This window comes from Primulina eburnea, chromosome 16 (genome assembly GCF_022965805.1).
Source record: "Primulina eburnea isolate SZY01 chromosome 16, ASM2296580v1, whole genome shotgun sequence".
NCBI lineage: Eukaryota > Viridiplantae > Streptophyta > Magnoliopsida > Lamiales > Gesneriaceae > Primulina > Primulina eburnea.
Window position 1 is genome coordinate 2,250,736 of NC_133116.1, and position 16,616 is coordinate 2,267,351.

At 34.0% G+C, this 16,616-nt stretch overlaps 2 protein-coding genes across 4 annotated transcripts; one reads left to right on the forward strand and one right to left on the reverse strand.

The window, feature by feature from the left end:
- Positions 1–1,194: 1,194 nt before the first annotated feature.
- LOC140816680 (uncharacterized) lies at positions 1,195–4,358 on the reverse strand. 2 transcript variants are annotated; one of them, XM_073176076.1, is made up of 4 exons: positions 4,335–4,358; positions 2,744–2,897; positions 2,334–2,624; positions 1,195–2,021 (listed from the first exon to the last, which is right to left on the reverse strand). In XM_073176076.1, exons 2-4 carry the CDS (start codon positions 2,876–2,878, stop codon positions 1,401–1,403), a joined length of 1,047 nt encoding a protein of 348 aa, XP_073032177.1. In that variant the 5' UTR covers positions 2,879–2,897; positions 4,335–4,358; the 3' UTR covers positions 1,195–1,400. The 2 variants fall into 2 exon arrangements, with proteins under 2 accessions (XP_073032177.1, XP_073032176.1); XM_073176075.1 differs by lacking the exon at positions 4,335–4,358 and adding an exon at positions 4,108–4,311.
- An 8,579-nt stretch (positions 4,359–12,937) lies between these two features.
- Positions 12,938–16,422, forward strand: LOC140816355 (double-stranded RNA-binding protein 2-like). 2 transcript variants are annotated; one of them, XM_073175572.1, is made up of 4 exons: positions 12,938–13,427; positions 14,319–14,538; positions 14,866–15,878; positions 16,042–16,422. In XM_073175572.1, the coding sequence occupies exons 1-3, from the start codon at positions 13,182–13,184 to the stop codon at positions 15,843–15,845; spliced, it is 1,446 nt and encodes a 481-aa protein (XP_073031673.1). In that variant the 5' UTR covers positions 12,938–13,181; the 3' UTR covers positions 15,846–15,878; positions 16,042–16,422. The 2 variants fall into 2 exon arrangements, with proteins under 2 accessions (XP_073031673.1, XP_073031671.1); XM_073175570.1 differs by having other exon boundaries at positions 14,866–16,422.
- The last annotated feature ends 194 nt before the right edge of the window (positions 16,423–16,616 follow it).

Genomic DNA, 16,616 nt, shown 5'->3' on the forward strand with positions numbered 1-16,616 from the left:
TATCAAATTATATATTAGATAAGGTTTTTAGATAGAAAAGTCATGTGGTCAAGGATTTTATGGTTTTTTCCTCAATAAGTATAAATACCATCGAATATTTTCTTCATGCATGTCAAGTGAGAAGTCTTTTGGTTTAGAAGGTTTCCTAATCCAATGGGGTGCAAATTTGGGCCGATTTCATGCATATTTTACCACCTTCTTTGTTCACATATTTTCGTGGGCAGTCTTTCTTATTATTAATAATAATAATACATGTAAGGGATAGGGGGAAAAGAAACGGAAAACGACGTCTTTTTATACCTAATACATATCCAATTCCTCACTTACTTGATTATGATATTTCAATCCTATCATGTTTTTTATGAGACGATATGATTAGTCTGTATTTTGAGACTAGTTAATCTTATTCATATTTACAATAAAGGCAAAAACTTGTGTGAGACGGTCTCACGGGTATTATTTGTGAGACGGATCTCTTATTTGGGTCACCCATGAAAAAGTATCACTTTTTATGCTAAGAGTATTACTTTTTATTGTGAATATGGGTAGGGTTGACCCGTCTCACAGATTATGATCCGTGAGACGGTCTCACATGAGACTCACTCTACAATAAAAGTAAACTTTTTAACATAAAAAGTAAGTTAGTGATCTAAACAGAATATATGTTTCACAAAATTAATCTGTATAACCGTCCCACAATATTTTTTGTGATTCAATAACATGCAGGTTCACGTTGTTTTAGGTTATAAGATAATGTTTTCCAATATTGAATTAAATATAATATGCGGAGTCAACTGATCAAGCTGTTTTCCAGGATTCTTGATATCTTAACCGCATCACAATTCACAACTACTCTTAATTGTCCATTTTTTTATACTTTGTAAGCAATAAACGTTTTTCGGTGCCTCACGGACAACCGATTCAACCAATATCGTGCGTTCTTGAATCATATAACATCGATTAAGTATATACAGATTGATAAGAAAAAAACGATGCTCTCCACCAATCATTCGTGTGGACATTTGGACAGAAATGTGGTCAGAAATGTGACGCAAATGGGACCAAGTTATTCACCTTTCGTCAAAATGTTACAGTTAATGCATATTTTAAATTGTGTAGTAAATCAAATGCCAGGATTAAGGTAGCCCAAATTGTACAGTTACAGCGTGAGTAATGCCTTCTTACACCAAGACAAACAAATGAACCACATAATATTTTCCTCACAATTGACACGGAATCTCAGTGTCATAATACAAGTACAAGAAATCTCATCTCCCTTATTTCACAGGGTCCGGTAGTTATATTCATTTATTTATACAAAAGAAACAAATTTCGCGACACAAGAAACACATGGCTCTATCCGAAAACAATGAAGAACAAGAGCCAACACAATGACCCCATCAGCAAAAAACGTCTGCCGACGATGGGGGAGCTTCAATAGAATTATGTTTCCAATCAATGATTTCACCACAGTATCCACCTCTAACTCCACCAACAGCCAATTGAGTCGGCCCACTGCTAGAAGATTCAAGAACTGCCAGCTTCCTGGCAGCAACCGATTTCAGACGGAGCCTTTCTGCCCTCGAACCAATCACCTGCCCTAAAATGGAAGCAGCAATGGTAAAAGCCATTGCTGCTTTAGGCATCAAGATGGATTTCCGGAGAATACCTATGAACGGTACGGCAGCATGAACAGCAGCAAACCAAGAAGGTGAAAACTTTTCGGTGTGTTCTCTCCATATTCCTAATGGTACATTTGCTGCCATACCCAAAATGCCAACAACAAGTACTTTTGTGGGTAGCGGTTGAGGTCGAAGGTTTTTGGCAAAGGCTGTTTTTGCTATAGCACTCCTGGCAGCGACCACAGCTGGAGGACACCTATACTTCATGCCAGCCGGGGGTTTAAAGACCTTTGCTACAAGAGGAAGGACATGACTCACTGCCCGATACGACTTTGCAATGGGGCAGTTCCCGTTCTGTAGCCATTCATTGCCCATGGCTTCGTGTTCTGATTTCGTTCCCTACAAGCAAACAGGACTGTCAAGATAACTTGGAAACATATAAATAATAGGATCCTCAGTATGCAAATTTTCAACGACATATTAGTGATGGGACAGACAAGTAACCATTATGTTTTTATTGTTAGTATTCTGATTTCTGACATGCCATGCAAGTGTTTCAAGACTGTTCAGGTTTATTAAATAAATTACCACCACTTCAAATCTGTGTCAGTTACATAAAAGATAATTTTTCGGTCATAAATGTCAATACAAAGCTTTTTCGTCAAGACTCAAAAGTACTAAAAAATAAATAGAAACTGAGTAGTCTACTACCTTTGAGGACTCATTTTTCGAGGAACTCGATTTCTTGCTTTCTTTCTTCCACTTCTTGGAAAATGCATCAAACCCAAAAGGTCCTCCAGGACCAAAGGCTGAGAGACTAATGGTGGCTGCTTTTGCTCCCAATGGATTGAAATGAATGGGAGATGATTCGGATGGACACTTCTCAGTACGAATGAATGATCTCTCAGAAAGAGGAACAACACCATTCTGCCCATGGAAAAGCCTAAATGCCATATCAAAGTTGGGACCATCCTCAAATATGGGACCTTTTCCATCTCGCAACTGAAGGTCCAAGTTATAGAGATTGTCAGCTTAATTTTGCTCATATATGAATAAGCATGATAAGGATCATCTAAATAGAATGTGGTAACATGGAAATGAAAAAGAGATGGATGGATTACCGGTATAGGGAGAGCCATAGGCATTGAGAAGGAAAAGTTCGTTGGCTCATTAATATTTCGCAAAAATGGACACTTATTGATGTCCTGGTTGAAAGATGAGGATCCCCCATTCAAGTTTCCGAAGACAAAATCCATTCTATCAATGTAAAATTACCTGCAGAAGAGAGAAAAGGGAAGGAGAAAACAATTCATAACCATGGTGTAAGAATATATTAATCAAAAGAAGCATCACCGAGAACAGTGACAAATATTAACATTAATTAGTAGCTAACTTCCAACTTTTAATGGAGTAAGAAGACTTATCCTTAACTAAATCTAACGAAAGAGAACTGAAATTAACGTGTTAAATTTGTATCCAATTCAAGCACCTTTCAAAGGACAACCTATTAAAGAAAGATAATTGACCTTGTGTCATCCTTTATCTGAAGCGGTGACATAAAACTAGCAAGAAAGAACCATATCGCAAACACCAGTGTGCAACATCAGATCAAAGGATCTTTTCGAAACAAAAAGACATGGAACAGAAAAGGCCACGAACTTGAGAAAACCCGAGGTCAAACAATAATTCCACAGAATCAACAATAATTCCACAGAATCACTAAGGTACAAAACCAATAAACAAATCATCAAGCTTGATAATTACATAGCTACAAAATGCTTGATTGACTGTCACAACTAACTCGTTACAACATGCAACAAAATTCAGATACACCTTTAAATATCCTTTGATTTTTTAAAAAAAAACCTTTCCTTTAACCTGTTGTTTTTAGATTTTCAAACATATAAAAACCCCCCATTTAAAAAAAAAGAAAGATATAACACAAAAGAACACCTCGCCACTTTGGATCTGACCTTTTTCCCATCAGATAGAGAAAATAGACCTTAAAATCACCTATTCTTGCTCAATTCTATAAACCAAGAACAATTTGTACATAATATACTGTCTATATAATCTTGGAAAACTCATGGAACCCACCCTTTCTTTAAATTATACCCTTCTTTTAAGTTTCATTTCATAATAATAACCAGCAAACTGTTTAACCCACATAAAAAGACAAAAACCCACGGTATCTATACCTTAAATCACAGCACAAAAACCTATATTATATCATCAAACCAAAACAAATAATCAAACCCAAACCAACTGATGGAAAATGGCAAACGAGGAGAAAATTCATCATCAGGCCTTACAAACAATTTCTCTGTCACCTTAAACCATCGAATTCAAAATCATAAAAAACATCGAAAAAAGCAAAACCCACAAACACATAACATGTAAAAAGCCTAAAAATTAAAACTTTGACGAAAGATGATAATCACCAACAAGAAAATGAAAGCATCAAGGAGAAAAACAAAATCAATACCTTCGAAATTCAAAAGACTCAAATCTCATACAGGCAATTATCAGAACTTGGGCAGAGGGATCTCTAGAGAGAGAAGGGATAAAATAAGATAATGGAGTGTGTTAGGCAAAGGTTTGGGGAGAAAATGTACACAAAGTGGGTATATTCGGAAAGAAGATTAAAACGACATCGTAATTAACGTACCCAACCCACACGCCAACAATGTATAATAAATGAAAACAATTTACGGGAACAAATTATTTGACATGGTTTTCAAGATACAAACAAATTAGGGATCTTGCCCCCAATTTGTGTTGAATTGTATGAATTCGATCAACTTTAAGCACCTGCGCTTTAAAAGTCAACTTCGAAGTGGTGAAGCATACCTATATATGATTAAGCTATGTATCCAACATAATTGTCAGAATTATAATACATCCACTTTTGTATTTAAAAAAATAAAAAATTTCTTTTCTCTTCTGATTTTCTTAAATATATTTTTATATTTAATAATTTGTTTACTAATATATTTCTATTAAATATTTATTAAATAACATTCAATTATTTTTTGAATAATTTAAATAAGGAAAAGATAATGAAGCTTATTTTTAATTTTTCAATGATTTTTTAGTTTGTATGAAAATAAACAAACAAGTCTATGTACTTGGATGAAATATTATATTACTAGAGCTTCACAGTTTTTTCTTCATGTTCGTAAAAAATTTCAAGTTGGACACTTTTAATATGTCAGAATGTCAAAAACTTGTGTGAGACGGTCTCACAGGTCATATTTGTGAAAAGGATCTCTTATTTAGGTCATCCATGAAAAAATATTATTTTTTATGCTAAGAGTATTACTTTTTATTGTAAATATGAGTAGAATTTACCCGTCTCACATGAGACCTACTCTATCAAAATTTATTGAAATCTCGATGTATAGCTCGGGAAAATGCAGCATGATACATGTTTCTTCCTTTTAAAAAACAATTGAAACAGTATTCATCCAAATCAAGAGCAATTATATATGAAATAATAGTAATTTAATATATATAAATTTATATGATGAGCATTCACAGGTAGACACTTATGTGAACATCAACTAAGATGATATTTACAGTGATGATATTTACTTATTAGATATACAAAACGTCACATCAACGATCCTCGTATATATGTCAACGAGGGATGCTCACCAACTAATCTCCTCATATTATCTATATTAGTTAATAATACATCGACTCTTTATAATAACTATCTTGATAATTTAATAGATGCACAAAAATACTCTTATTCTCTCCAATAAAATGTATTATAACATACGTTTTTAGTAAATTTGAAAATTTAAAAAATAATTTATTAACATAACCAATAACTTACAATTTTTCTTTTTTAAAAAACTTGTTAAAAATTTGTGCACGTGAATTATCATATTAGGTGAAGGAAAGTTGTTGGAAAAGAAAAGTACATCCATCTCCTTTGAAACCAGGTGTGTAATAGTGATTCAAATTCAATCTCATTTTCAACGAAGGGTGTAATAGTAATTTCCTGATTATTAGTTGGACTTCTAATTTTCAACGAGGAATGTGTCAACAACGTGACCAACTACATAATTTCTTTTTAACACATTGATGCGGAAGAATGAGAAATCAAAAATCAACTTGTTTGTCACGAAATTTGCGGGCGTGCCAGGCACGTGTTCGTGCCAAATGTGAATTAATCTGACTTCGTTTACCAAGCGTTGCGAATCTCGATTCGACCGTTAGTTATAATTCCTTCGAAATGACTCCAAGCTAAACGTGTAATCTGAGAAAAATAAAGAAATTACCGATGGAATCCATAGACAACATCAAACTTAAATATGTCGTTATGAATTTTGATCAACATTCTACAATAAAGTTGAAGGAATAAGAAAACAGACTGTTTGAAACATGAAAAATAAGCGAACAAATTATGACAGAATTATTCAGAAGTTTGCTGTAGATTTTTGTGAATTGATTTGTCGGGCCTTTTTCTGATGCTTCCTCTCAGTTTTTGTCACACTCCATGGAGGAGTTTCAACCACGTTCCATGATCACACCACGATCCTCCACCTTGGGCAATGGCCGTAACTAGTAGCAACGTCCTTCCGTTGGGCCAACTGCAACAACATTGGGCTTCATCCATTGGACTGTGGCTTGGGCTTCAAGTGGGCTTCTTGAATTATAATTTTAGGCACAACACAACTATTAAAGAATAATTTAATTTTTGTTAACAATTAAAATATGATAAATATATTTGTCAAACACAAAAATTTATATGAGATTGTCCCACTAGTCAATTTTGTTATACATATTTTTTATTTGATCTAATCAATTAAAATTTATTATTATTATGCAAAAAAATTCACTCTATATATAGACAGGGTCAACCCTAACCTGTCTCACGAATAAAAATATATAAGATCATCTCACGAGTAGGGATGTCAACTTTTCCCACGGTTTTGGGGCCACGCGGGAAAAACTCGAAACCGGTACGGGGTTCCTAGATTTTTTCGGGTTTGGGTTTGGGTTCGGAGATTGTTTTAAATCCCCGATATAATTCGGGACGGGTATGATATTACTATCCCTATCGTCGAAATTCACGAACCCGTCCCGAAAATAATATCAATAATAAAATAATAGTATTATTAATATTCATAATATAATAATATTATTATTTTTTAAAATATTAATAATTTTGTTAGTATTAATATTGATATTGATATTAATATTAATATCATCTCTAATAATAATAGATAATAATGAGTTTTGGTTTAAAAAAGTCCTAAATTCGTCATCATTTTACTATATTAATATTTTTGAAACGGGAATGAGGTTGAGGATAAGAAGTTATCCCCGAAATTTCGAGTCTGGGATTCCCTGAACCAGAAAAATCCGGGGATTGGGACGGGTATGGGGTGGAGATGGAATTCGGGATGGGATGGGGATGGGGATAGCAAACCCGCCCCCGCCCCCGCCCTGGCCCATTGTCGTCCCTATTCACTGAGAGACTCGATCATTTGGCAACATATGTTTGATGGTGATAGTTTCAAGAAATTTTCGAGCAAGTTGTATTTACTATCTTTGTACAATATTAAAAAAATATTAAATCGCACATGTAAATAAGAGCTTATATAATTTTTTTTAGAAAAAAACAAACAAATCCTAAGTCTAAATGGACGAGCAATTGGAAAAAAAATTAAAAATAGCAAAGACGAGAAGAAATATATGTAGCCATATGCTTCTAAACAACGTATTCTTCTTGATTGAATCTGTTAAAGATTTTCACGCAAATATTGAGTGGCCCCAACGTTACGCTCTATTATTTTCTAACCCAAATATTAATTACCTAGTTTTATTATTTCTATTAGCAAGTTGATGTAACTTGTTCTATATTTATATAATCGTTTTTAAAATTAACTAATATCGTACTCGTGTGATACATAAGACGATTTTTATATAATTATCTTTGTTGATGGGATTTCTATTAAAAAGAATAGAAAAATATATTTAAAAAATAATTTATTATTTTGTTGATTTCTATTAAAAAGAATAGAAAAATATATTTAAAAAATAATTTATTATTTTGTTTATCAAATTTTTTAAAAACAAAATAAATATTTTTAAAAAATCAAACAATGTCATCATTTATTGGATGAATGATATTTGATTAAAACAATTATTTATTTTTTAAAACATTTTAACAAGTGAATTAATTGTATTAAAATGTAATAATTTGGTATAAAAAGTGATTTCTTTAATGGTTGACTCAAATAGAATATTTCTTTCACAATATTGACTCGTCTCATATGAATTTTTGTAATAATAAAAATGATGATGATGATAATATCAATTTAATTACATACAATATATCAAAATTCACGATTAGATTTTTCACTAAAAGTCGAAAAATATAATATTATATAAAATTTCTATTTTATTTAATATTTCAAAGAATATGCAGAACAAAATATATAAAAGTAACACAAAATCCTAAATCATAACTAAAATCAAATAAAATGATATAATCAATATAGACATTTAAATTAGTTTTTTTTTATTTTCAAAGGAAATGAGATTCAATTTTGAATATTAAAAAGGAAGTCGAAAATGCTTAAAATTTAATTTTGTATTTAATTGATAATATCTACAGCATTAAACGAATTTTTTTTAGCAAATGTATTTTGACTGGAACTTTTCAAATATAACAAAATCTATGCTTTTATATATTAATAGATATTTTAGAGTCAAATGCAGTAATTAATTTTATTTTAAAATTGTATATTATTTTGATTATTTAAAACAATAAGATTAAAAAGATAACGTAACATAGAATAATTAATAAATTAACTAGAAATAGGAATGTTGATTGTAATTTTGAAATTGTCATGCTTAAGCTTTTATGCATGGCCAAATATTTATAACTTAGTTTTATTAATAAATATGATAATGTAGGGCTTTTTAACTTCTTAACACTCATTCAAAAATTTGAGAAAGTGTCACGTGCCACTTATATGTCACGTGACTTTTTATATATTTGATGAGTGAGTCTCATGTGAGACCGTCTCACGGATCTTAATTTGTGAGACGGGTCAACCCTACTCATATTCACAATAAAAAATAATACTTGTTCATTGATAATCCAAATAAAATATCCGTCTCACAAATACGACCCGTGAGACCGTTGCACACATGTTTTTGTCATATTTGATATAGTTATCACACTTCTTCTTTTTTTTTTTTCCGCAGCGAATATTATAACAATGTATGTTTCGAATGATATGATTTATCGCAAATATAGAACATAAAAACAAAGTTCCAAAGGATAAGATGTAAATAAAAAATTTAATTCATTAACTTCCAATTTATAGCATATAGTAAAGTATGATTTATGTTTTTTAACAACAAATTATTTTTATTTATTCGTGTAATTTAAATAATTTTTGGTTATTTGTGTAAGACCGAATATTTGTAACTTCAACCAAAGCTATAACTGGTGATAAAGACGTCACTCAAATAATTTAAAACAGCTCAAACGTCATTGCTCGATCTTCTATCCATTAGAGATGATCATTGCACCATAATAATTTATCTCTCAATAATTACATATATTGAAATCAATAGAAATCAAACTCGGGACTTTGACTTTGATACCAATTATACAACCGCTTAACAGTGTAACTTAAAATTTTAAAATCACCTAATAATTTATACATGATAATTCGATCACTTTACTCAACATAAATAATTATTACACCTCACCATATTGATTTTCATTAGCATTAGTTCGCAAATTTTAAAAAGTATAATTATTAAATTTAGCATATTATTCTCGTTTTCCAATTTCTTTTCCCCTAAGTCAGACTCCGGTGATACAGGCCGCCGGCCCACTAGTCTTAAAGTGTTTCGAGGGTGACAGAGTAGGGCCCAATTCTAGAACAAAAATACCTAACCCACACGACAAGGAAAAATCTTCTCTCGTTGTTGTATTTATTACTCCCTAGTTTATCTTCTAGAGTTTATTAGGGGATTCTAAAAAATAATAATGGTAAAAAAATTTAAGATATATTTATTTAATTTTAAAAATAATTTCGTACGTGTAGTATAGCGCGTTTTTTTACAATTAAATATTAATTTTACCAAGTCTATTTCCCAAACTTTCGCTAATTCCTAACAGAACGATCGTAACACCACAAATTATGTTTTTTCTTTCATGTAAGTACGAAGTTTTATGTGTGATAATTATAACGAACTCAGAATAAAAAAGTTCGAAATCCAAAAATTCCTGATACAGAAATTATTTTGTTCAATGTTATCCTTGTGGTACCACAAGGATGATCTGATTGTCGTGGGGTCTATATGTTATGAAATGTATATAATTTTTTTATAATATATATATGTACATAAAAGTTCTAAATTCTAAAAAAAAAAAGTAGGTCTCTTGTGAGATGGTCTCACGAATTTTATCTGTGAGACGAGTCAATCCTACCGATATTCACAATAAAAAGTAATAATTTTAGCACAAAAATAATAATTATCATGAATGACCCAAATAAGATATTCGTCTCATAAAATACGATCCGTGAAACCGTCTCACACAAAGTTTTTGCAAAAAAAAAATGTTATATGAAGACTATGTCTAGTTAAGGAGTCCAATTGTGGCTGGTTTTGTTTCAAAGTCTAGCCTGATAATCTCTAGAAGTACTAGTACATATTTAATATTTTAACTCTACTTTAGCAAATGTTACCCCAAACTGCCAAACCTTCTAGAAATTAAAAAGAGAAATTAACAAAACTTTATGCTTTTCACACGCGGCTATTAAAATATAATTATTAAATAATAGTAAATATTGCAATGATATTCAAGCCATCATTATACCTTTTGTTTACTTTTTTAAAATTCTCTCTCTTTTACAAATGTATTTAAAAAAATGAACACATCAAATTTGCAACACTATATAAACATCAATAATTCCCCATAATTTATAATTTCCTCAGTTGTCGAAACCAAAAGTAATTATCGCTCCCATGGAAACACTTCACGTCGAAAGCATTCATCACGCACGGGATCGAGAAGATGAGGAGGAAACACTTTCTTTGAGTGATCTTCCATTGCATAGTGATGGTTGGGGACAAGATTTCTCCTCTCAAGAATCAACATCCTTCTCCTCATCCGAAGACAATCTTTTCGAGTTCTTTAGCCAAGAATACTTCAACCCTTGTCCCCCAGCCGGAATCCCGCCGGAGAACATCATCTTCTGTGGAAAGCTTATTCCTTACAAACAGCCATATTGTGACAAAAAAAGTTCATTCGAAAATAGGAAACAAGAAGTCCATACAAGTAAAGATCAAGATCGTGGAGTTTCGAGTTGGAATTTTGGTTCCAGCAATAGTGCTTCTGAAAGATGCATCGACTCCAAGTATGATAAAACGAGAGCGATCCCGTTATCCGGCCTGGTGCAGAAGAAAGTAAAAGATCGCCATGTTTCTAGCCCATTGCGATATTCACCAAAGAAAGTTAAAGGGTGCGATTTCCCGGTGCAGAAATTTCCTGTAATGGCGTCCTCGTCGTCTGGGAAAGCTAAGTGGTACTTGTTCTTCTTCGGTACATCGAGAATTTCAAGTGTGATGGAACTAAAGGGTGTGAACAGTAAGCGGAGCCGCCGGCAGTACCCGCCGCCAGCGGTTAGATTTATGAGCGGAGATAAGGATATCAGCGGCGATAGAGATAGAGGATGGCGGATGGAGGGGCTAGTCGGAGCCCTGAGTTGCAGGTGGCCACCGCCACGCAGAGACCATGGTGGCAGCTTCGATCGGCCGTCCAGCACTCCAGTGATGGGACACGGCGATCATCATAGTTAGAACTAATATAGGGTTAAAATATATTTAAATGTATTTTTATATTTTTAAAGAAATATGACATAAGATTTATATTCACTCATTTTAAGTTTATTATATACAATTTTATAGATTTTGATTCGTGAGATGAATCAATATTATTCATATTTATAATAAAAAAAAATAATATTTTTGACATAAAAAATGTTGTTTTTTTATGAAAAACTCAAAAAGAATATATATCTCATAAAATTGACTTGTGAGCTCGTCATATAAGTTTTGAGTTCAATGTTTATTTAGGATTTCAAATTAATTATGATAAATTTCAAATTCAATTAATAATAAATTCAATTGAAATCCATTCATATGCAACTTAAATGTAACTTGAATGTGTTATATAGGTCGTCAGTAAAGTTGCATGTTGAGGTTTTATGTATATCTGAATATATTTACCTTTATTAAAAAGAGACATTTCTTCTATAAAAAAAAAATACGTTTACCGTACAACATATATGTATTTTGCTAATTATTATCACTATAAAAATTAATTGATCGTATCTATCATAAATATTAGGCACTAGTCAAAGATTGACTTCTATTCTCTTTCATCACAAGCATTTTCAAGAAATTGATCGTTGAAGCTTCAAATTCATTTACTCATCCATCAACTCCTGAATGAGTGTGTCTGATCGAGACCGTCTCACTGATCATAATCTGTGAGACGGGTCAACTCTACCCATATTCACAATAAAAAGTAATATTCTTAGCATAAAAAATAATACTTTTTCATGGGTGACCCAAATAAAATATCCGTCTCACAAATACGACCCGTGAGACTGTCTCACACGAGTTTTTTCCCTCATGAATAGATCATTTTAAAATGCCAATTTATTTTAAGTAAAAATTTATTACTATTAATAATAAAAAAAAATTGTGAGACGATATCACGAGTTAATTGAATGAGACGAAATTGTTTTACTTTCATTCGTAGATAAGCAAATTAAACATTTCACACAAGGAGTAGGTCTCTTGTGAGACGGTCTTGTGACCCTTTATCTATAATACGTGTCAATCCTATCGATATTCACATAAAAAAGTAATATTCTTAACATAAAAAGTAATATTTTTTCATGGATGACCCAAATAAGAAATATGTATCATAAAATACGACCAGCGAGACCGTCTCACACAAGACAGTCAGTTATATGACTCGTTCCAAAAAAAAGTTTAACCTAGAAACAAAATTTTTTAAGTTTGCCCTGGTATAGATGCATGTTTACGTAAATTCAAATAATAATTGAAATCGAAATAATAAAGAAATACAGCTAATAATGGAAAGCATAAAGAAATAAAATCCACATGCCTACAATCAACATTAACTTCAATCCCATATTCCAATGCACTCAACCACATCACATCTTCAAAAAGTCAAATAATCCAACGGTCAGAATTGCGCCATCATAATTTCTATCAGTGGAAGTGACTGCATGCTATAACTCTCCACTACCCTCTCTCTCTCTCATTTTCTCCCCAAAGCTCATACCCACCTTTGAAATTTAACCAAAAACCCTACCAAAAACCAGAGGAAAACACGATCAGACCTCCTTTGGAATGCTAGTTCGACGCATTTTACGGATTTTAGCTGTCGTTGGGCAATGAAATGATTTGAATGTAATTATGATGTGAACAATATATGTTCTTTTTATTCTTTTTTTGATTTTTTTGGGGATTTTGGGAGGGATGTATAAAAATCAGCTGCAGGAGCTGGCGCAGCGGAGCTGCTTTAATCTTCCGGCGTACACAAGCTTTAGGGAAGGTCCTGATCACGCGCCGAGGTTCAAGGCGGCTGTTAACTTTAACGGCGAGACGTTTGAGAGCCCTAGTTACTGCTCTACGCTCCGTCAGGCTGAGCACTCCGCTGCTGAGGTGGCTCTCGATGCCCTCTCCAGCCGTGGCCCTTCAAATTCCCTCGCGGCCAGAATTCTGGTGATTTTATTAGCTTTTGATTGATACATTTTTTGCTTATGGGCGGAAAATACATTCTTTTTAACCTCATTTGTAAATTTATGGAAATCTTTAGTGTGGTTTGTTTGGACACGGAATTTAATAGCAAGGAAGGATTGATGTAGAATCTCAGTAAGATTAGCGCTTAATTTGAGAATGCCATGTGTTACGATAATTGCTTCTTGTTCCTCTTTCTGTGCTTCGATCTAGCATGCCCATTTATATTTATTGAGTGACAACTAGATGCTTTGTTTGCCATTTTTACTTTAAAGTCATCTTTATGTTAACTCTGACATTATTTTGGTAATTATTGCACTTGTTGGAGGTCTGAAGCAGATAACTTATTGTAATACTAGTATTTTACCAGATTCTGTTGGCATGTAGAGCGCCACAATCACTAAACTAAGCTAGACTCAGTGAGCACAATTCTGTAGAGAATCTTACAAGATAATATGTGATGTATATGGGAGGTGTAATGACTGTGATTGAAGTAGAATGGGTTTGATAGATATTCCAAGATGTGTAACCATTGTTGGTGAACTGTGTTGGCCATTGAGCTTATGGTCTCGCATTGCAAATCTGGGCCAACGATCCTAATCTTTACCAAAAGCCTAACAACTTTAGGGTGTAAAAGAGATATTGACAGAAAACAAGCAAAGATAGGGAGGTTTAAGGAAAAAAATAGTTGAAAGGTAAGAAAAACCACAATAAAATGCACGTGACTTGGCTGTTACATTCAAACGGCATGCTGAAGTTTTCAGATCAGAATTGCCGTATTATATATGTTAGCGTGTTGCAAAGTCTCCTAATTTATTTTTATGCCTTGTTCGTTTCTGAGATGATTTGCAAGCTATAACGTTTGCTAATTTACAGGATGAGACAGGTGTCTATAAGAATCTCTTGCAGGAGGTTTCACAAAGAGTGGGGGCATCTTTGCCTGCTTATACAACTTTCCGAACCGGCCTGGGCCACCTTCCTGTTTTTACTTGTACTGTAGAGCTGGCTGGAGTCATATTTACAGGTGAGCCAGCTAAGAACAAGAAGCAAGCGGAAAAGAATGCTGCTATGGCGGCTTGGTTATCTCTTAAATCACGTAAGTGACCTAAATCTACATAAGAATGTGGTTTGTCATAAAAGTTCGATCTCTTCTTGAGTGGTATGTCCTATCCATAAAGGGTAAACTTGTAATCCTACAATGAAAGAGTTGTCTGTTTTCAACAAGAGATGTTGGGAGTTGTCGATTTGACTAAGAGTAGATTAGCCAAGTTCCTCTACTTATATTTTATTTTAATTACTAAAGTTGTGAACTTCTAAGTTCTAACATCTCTGACGGTGCTTGTAACATAACGATTTGACTAAGAAATACACAGTCAGTTGTCTTCGAGCTTAAGTTATTTACTTATTTCTCTTATGCTACCAGTTGTGCAACAATTTGAAACTTCAGCATCAGAGAAGACTCACAAGGACGAGCAGGAGCATGTGACAGCAGCGCGTGCTCTGCAGAAGTATTTAATAATGGCAAGATTGGAGAAAATATCTTTTCCAATAAAATTCCCCACACCAAATCCAAAACCATCAAGTATGCAGCAGTCTCCGGCCTCGACGTCAAAAATTCTTCCTTTGATATGCCCTAAAACAGCTCCACGCCACAGGACTTTGACTGCTGCAAGCAACAATTCAATCTGCCAAAAGACTGTGCAGCCAACTCACAGCCAGTTACATATTTCTATCTCGAACGAGAGCATCTCCTCATTGGCAGACAACCTCAAGATCCGACCCCAAAAGTTTCCTGCAGCAGGAGCAGCTCCCTACATTCCTGTCCGTCATTGCAGCCCACACCATAGAGTTGCACCACCAGTGACAATACGCAATGTAATTCCGGTTTTCTCTGCACCACCGCTTCCTTCTCCACAGTCTTCAATGGTAATGAGGCCTCCACCATTGGGCATGGTTCCACCTGTGTGTGTGAGACAGGCTGTTCCAGTATACACTCCTCCTGTTAGAAAGGAGGAGCTAGCCAAATTACATCCAGTTGTTAAAATAGAGGACCCACGCCTCTTCAAACCCGCAACATCTCTAGCAGATAATCTGCCAATTTCTAGAGCAGCAGTGAGCAAACTTGAGGAATCAAAGTTCCCCAAAACCCCCCTGGTTCGAGTTGAGGAGCCTCTTGGTTCCAAGTTGTTGCCAATTTGTGAGACACCAGATTCTGAAGTTCCAGCAGTTCAAACTCATCTACCAGCGGCTGATTTCACGGCTGTTCAGGTTGCATCACCTGTGTCTGAAGTCAACAACGCAACCACCACCTCAATACAATTTGCTGAAGAGGCTGGGACAAATTTGCAGGACAATCTGCCAGAGTCGGCTGGTGTTGAAAACTTCAGTGAGCTAAAGATATAATACTGGGTTTTTTTGAATAGCAAATAACCTGTTGTGAGCTTCTCTCGACTTTGTAGCCTCTGTGTTTTCCATTCACTTTTCTTGTTTAAGTATTTCTCTCGTGGCAGATGTACCTGTCTTTAGTTCACTTCTCAACAGTATATGAGCATTTCAAGTCCTTACAACCCATATAAATGCTTATCTTGTGGTTTTGAAGGTCTTATGGAAATTAAGCTGCAACACAGTTGAAACGCGGCTCGACATTTCAGATCATATATCCATGTGGAGGGAAACCATTAGTCGATATTGCATTACAAGTGACTCCACCAGTAGAGTGTTCCTTTTTTCTTTTATTATCTCAAGTTTTGCTTGATTGAATCAGAAGCTGTATTTATTCGAATTGGATCAGTATCAAGTAATGCTTTAGATGGTAGATTGTGTATCTTGTTTCTGGCCTTGATGGCTGCCGTATTCAGGCCTTCAGTCTGTTCAATTGACTGTAGCTTAAGAGGATAGCCCATGCAGTTGATCAAGGTGATGTATATTCAGTTTTTGTGTAAGTTGTATGATCCCAATTTGCAATCATTTTTCTTCTCTATTCTTTTGGTATTTCCTGCAATGTAGTGAATCTGGTGGGGGTGGGTGAGGGTGAGGGTGTTTGCCCTTATTGTTTCCCTGCAGGCTGCAACATTAGGATTTGTAACTGTTGATTTAAGATTTCCATGTTTATATGTGGTGGTGTGGTTGCGAATTTGAGTGCAATTGGTGTTGTATCCCTTTCGACATTGATCA

What these genes read in the sequence shown, in the direction of transcription:
- LOC140816680 (XM_073176076.1), bottom strand. Translation starts at nt 2,878, where the DNA reads ATGGATTTTGTCTTCGGAAACTTGAATGGGGGATCCTCATCTTTCAAC. An exon ending in CTATGGCTCTCCCTATACCG is followed by an intron (nt 2,625 to 2,743) that starts GTAATCCATCCA and finishes TTGGACCTTCAG; the next exon opens with TTGCGAGATGGAAAAGGTCC. An exon ending in CGAAAAATGAGTCCTCAAAG is followed by an intron (nt 2,022 to 2,333) that starts GTAGTAGACTAC and finishes GTTTGCTTGTAG; the next exon opens with GGAACGAAATCAGAACACGA.
- LOC140816355 (XM_073175570.1), top strand. Translation starts at nt 13,182, where the DNA reads ATGTATAAAAATCAGCTGCAGGAGCTGGCGCAGCGGAGCTGCTTTAAT. An exon ending in CCCTCGCGGCCAGAATTCTG is followed by an intron (nt 13,428 to 14,318) that starts GTGATTTTATTA and finishes GCTAATTTACAG; the next exon opens with GATGAGACAGGTGTCTATAA. An exon ending in TTGGTTATCTCTTAAATCAC is followed by an intron (nt 14,539 to 14,865) that starts GTAAGTGACCTA and finishes TTATGCTACCAG; the next exon opens with TTGTGCAACAATTTGAAACT.